Here is a 3346-nt window from a genome sequence, read left to right on the forward strand (position 1 = left end):
CCCTGACGACTAAGGATGCTGAACATTTCTTTAGGTGCTTCTCGGCCTCATATAGGTTTCTAAAGGTGTATATCTTTGGGTACCAACAATGTAGGATACTTATGGCACTAGGACCTGCGATGGCAGCTGCCACAATCTTGGTAATACAAGATGTAGATTGGACTATCCTAGGTTCTAGAATAAGTACAAGTGACACCAAAGATAATAAGAAAAATTGTCCTTGAGCCATAGGACATGAAATATCCTTCCCTCTAGGGCCCTTAGGATGACTATAGGCTGTGCCTGGGCCTACATGTTTTGATTCACTGGATGGGAAATGACCTTCCATGTTTCCCATAGGATGAGCAATGGGCATATGTGACACTGGTCACCATCACCAAAGCCTCAGGGTATAATTGTCAGTTGTTCTTGGGCTTGTAGTATAGTAGCTGTTCCTCTGAAGCTGTAGAATACGGATAGCCTTCTACAGGTCCAAGGGACAAGTACAGATGATATTAGGGCTTTGTCCTTAGTACTTATGGCCCACACACCACAGCCTGTGGAAAATAACTTTCCTACATTCCCCAGGGTATATTCAGATGGCAGTTGTGTGCATCATGCTGTTTTCCATGTTTCTGGTAGTGTATAATGTGGAGATTATCTATAGGCCTGTGGGTACTGATAGAACATTTGCATCTGTGGTTCTGTGGCTATAGAACATGGATAAACAGACAAGTGTGGTTGATGCAGGAACTGTCCATACTAGCAACTGCAGTACCAAGGAGGAGACCTCCCTAGTTCTATAGGACTTTCCTGAGGCTCTGGTAGGCTGCTTGTCCTGAGGCTGTAAGGTCCTCAGGGACTTCCTGATACCCTGTGAAGATTCACAGATTTCAAGGCTTTTAAGGTAAGATGACATCTAGCAGTAACTGTTTGAATTGCTTAGACTCTGGTACTTTTCAGCTTACCTTCCCCTTACAACGCAGAGCAGCCCTGCCTCCCTCACAGCCAGAGACCTAATGTTAAAGCTCCATTCTCTTGGGTGCCATTCTGACACTTCATTTTATTTAGAGGTCCAGTAATCTTCCTTGCTGATTTCCAGCACTCCCCTGCAACCACTCGCCTCAAGTTGCAATTGTCTCTTTGTTGCCCTGGTGCTTACCCATGGCAAAGTTGAGTACAAGGTGCATTTATTCAACCATGTTGGATCTCCCTCAAGGGGACGGAGCTGTCTTTCAGTTAAGAATTTCCTTCCAACAAGACTCAACTTCCCTAGTGATTACACATATGTACAAGCTATTAAGTTTCTATCGTATCACATTTTATTTCAAGTTATAAATCAATAATGGGAGGATATGAGTTACATCTTTATCTCTATCTTTAATTCCAAACAGCTCAGGTGTGGAATGCCATGCATGGACAACTCTTGTTCAGTTCCTCATTGTTTAGTTTTTGTTTTGTTTTTTTTTTGTTTTAAAAAAACAAAACAAAGACAAAACCTCTCCCAGGTTTGCCTTACCTTCTCTACTTTCTTGTTCATAAGAATCCACTCCTACTCAAATACTCCACCTTCAGCTCTACCTCAGCTTCTCAGCCTACCCTGAAGTCCTTGTTCATTCAGTTACTACATAATCAGCCTTTTGTAAGCTTTGACACATCCCCCAAAATTCCATGTCTAGAATAAAATATATTATGATGGCTACAGCCTTTGTGAATAGAGGTGGTTAGTTTGGTTTAATTGACAAAAAGATAGTTTTGTCAAATTTGTTACTCTTAGATAGTATCCTGAGAGTGAAGTTAGGAGCCTGTTATTGTATAAATAATTTTAAGATTTTATCTCTAAGAGAAAACAATGGCCTGTTTTATAGGGTTTAAGAAGAGGGTGGGCTCTGTTCATTAAAATTCATGGGGTCTACATAAATACCTACATGGCTTTTGTGTTTTAACTTTATAGGAAATCAATGTGTTGACAGTTGCGTTGGTTAACCAAGACCGAGAGAACAACACCGAAAAAAGAAGCCAAGGCTTAAAATCTGAGAAGGAGGCCCTGCTAATAGGTAAGAGAAATGTCTTATCATTTATTTACAGAAATCATCCCCCAGAGAATCAACTTGGACAATAGTTTAGTAACTCACTTCCACCATGACCACAATCTAAAAAGCCAAGTCTCCCAGTCAGAGGTCAGACCTATTTCATCAAGACTATCCAGTGTACATCTCACATGAGTGTCACACATACTGGCAAGAGTGTTCTTCTCTGGAACTGGAAACATTAGGTACTTCTCAGACAGAAAATCGGGTTCAAAAAACTAGGTTAATTCACATCTCATGAGTCAAAAATCTGAATTTAAAAAGAGGTTCTGTTGTTTCTTGTTCAAAAGTTCATAAGACAAGCTAGGCATTTAGGCAGTTTTGATCCTGGAGATGAGCCTTTAAGCCCCTTAGCAGAGTCTCTGTTCCAAAGGCAACCCAAAGGCCAGACCTGTAATGCTGATTATTAATCAATGTATATAAAGTTATGTTGTTAGGATCATCAGGAATGTCTAAACCAGATTCCCATGCCCCGTGGATTCATTTAGTTGAGATGAAGAATAGATGCTGGTCCCTAAGGAAGAGAAAATAAATTACTGTTCACCTACAACATCCACTTGCCCCAAAAGACACAGCCAGTGATCCTGGCTGCACCTTGGTAGAGACCCCAAGCATGGGGGGTCCAGGCTCCCAGAACCACCCCAGCTCCTCTGCAAGGTGGTTAATGGTGAGGATTGAGACCACAGTACACGTGAGGCAGACTGTCCTCCCCATGCCAGGTCATTTTCTGGCAGAAGCAACATCTTCTAAATCCTCTCTCACCTTTAAAATGACAGGTTCACTGGGGCCTGCAGAAGCTGGCACAGGAGAAATTAAATTCAAAAGATAGTCCAAACTTCATCCATCACATATAGATTTTTCAACTACGGAGTTATTGAATGTGACATCAACTTAGAGATACTCCAAGGAAAACCAATTATTTTTTTTCTCTCTGACGATATACAGCTGTAATAATATGCCATGCACACATCTCAAAAGACATGCTAATGTGCATGGGTTTCAGGAATCCCAAAATGAGACGATATGTGGCTGCTAACTGGCTTTTTCTCCCCTCAGAAAATATTTCCAACTCTGTCAAGTATTTATTTTATTCAGTGTGACTAAGATAGGATTACTGCCCCTACAATGCTTTGGGTATATAACAAAATTCATAATGATCTGTAGAAAACTTTCTAGAAGTGTTAATGATACTGACCACTTGTAAGCTTTCAAAATTTAGAACAGGCTCTTATATTATTTTCCTTTTCATTGGAGATTGCCTCCTATTTAATTTTACA

At 40.6% G+C, this 3346-nt stretch overlaps 1 protein-coding gene across 1 annotated transcript in view; it reads left to right on the forward strand.

The window, feature by feature from the left end:
* Nucleotides 1–3346, forward strand: part of LOC114608706 (ecto-NOX disulfide-thiol exchanger 1-like) — a gene marked incomplete at its 5' end in the record, with an annotated part of 60315 nt that overhangs the window by 35771 nt on the left and 21198 nt on the right. Inside the window, one exon of the mRNA XM_028752710.1 lies at nt 1934–2036. Within this exon, the coding sequence (XP_028608543.1) occupies nt 1934–2036 (103 nt within the window). The remainder of the gene's footprint in view (nt 1–1933; nt 2037–3346) is intronic.

Source organism: Grammomys surdaster, unplaced genomic scaffold (genome assembly GCF_004785775.1).
Source record: "Grammomys surdaster isolate TR1022 unplaced genomic scaffold, NIH_TR_1.0 125934, whole genome shotgun sequence".
Classification (NCBI taxonomy): Eukaryota; Metazoa; Chordata; class Mammalia; order Rodentia; family Muridae; genus Grammomys; species Grammomys surdaster.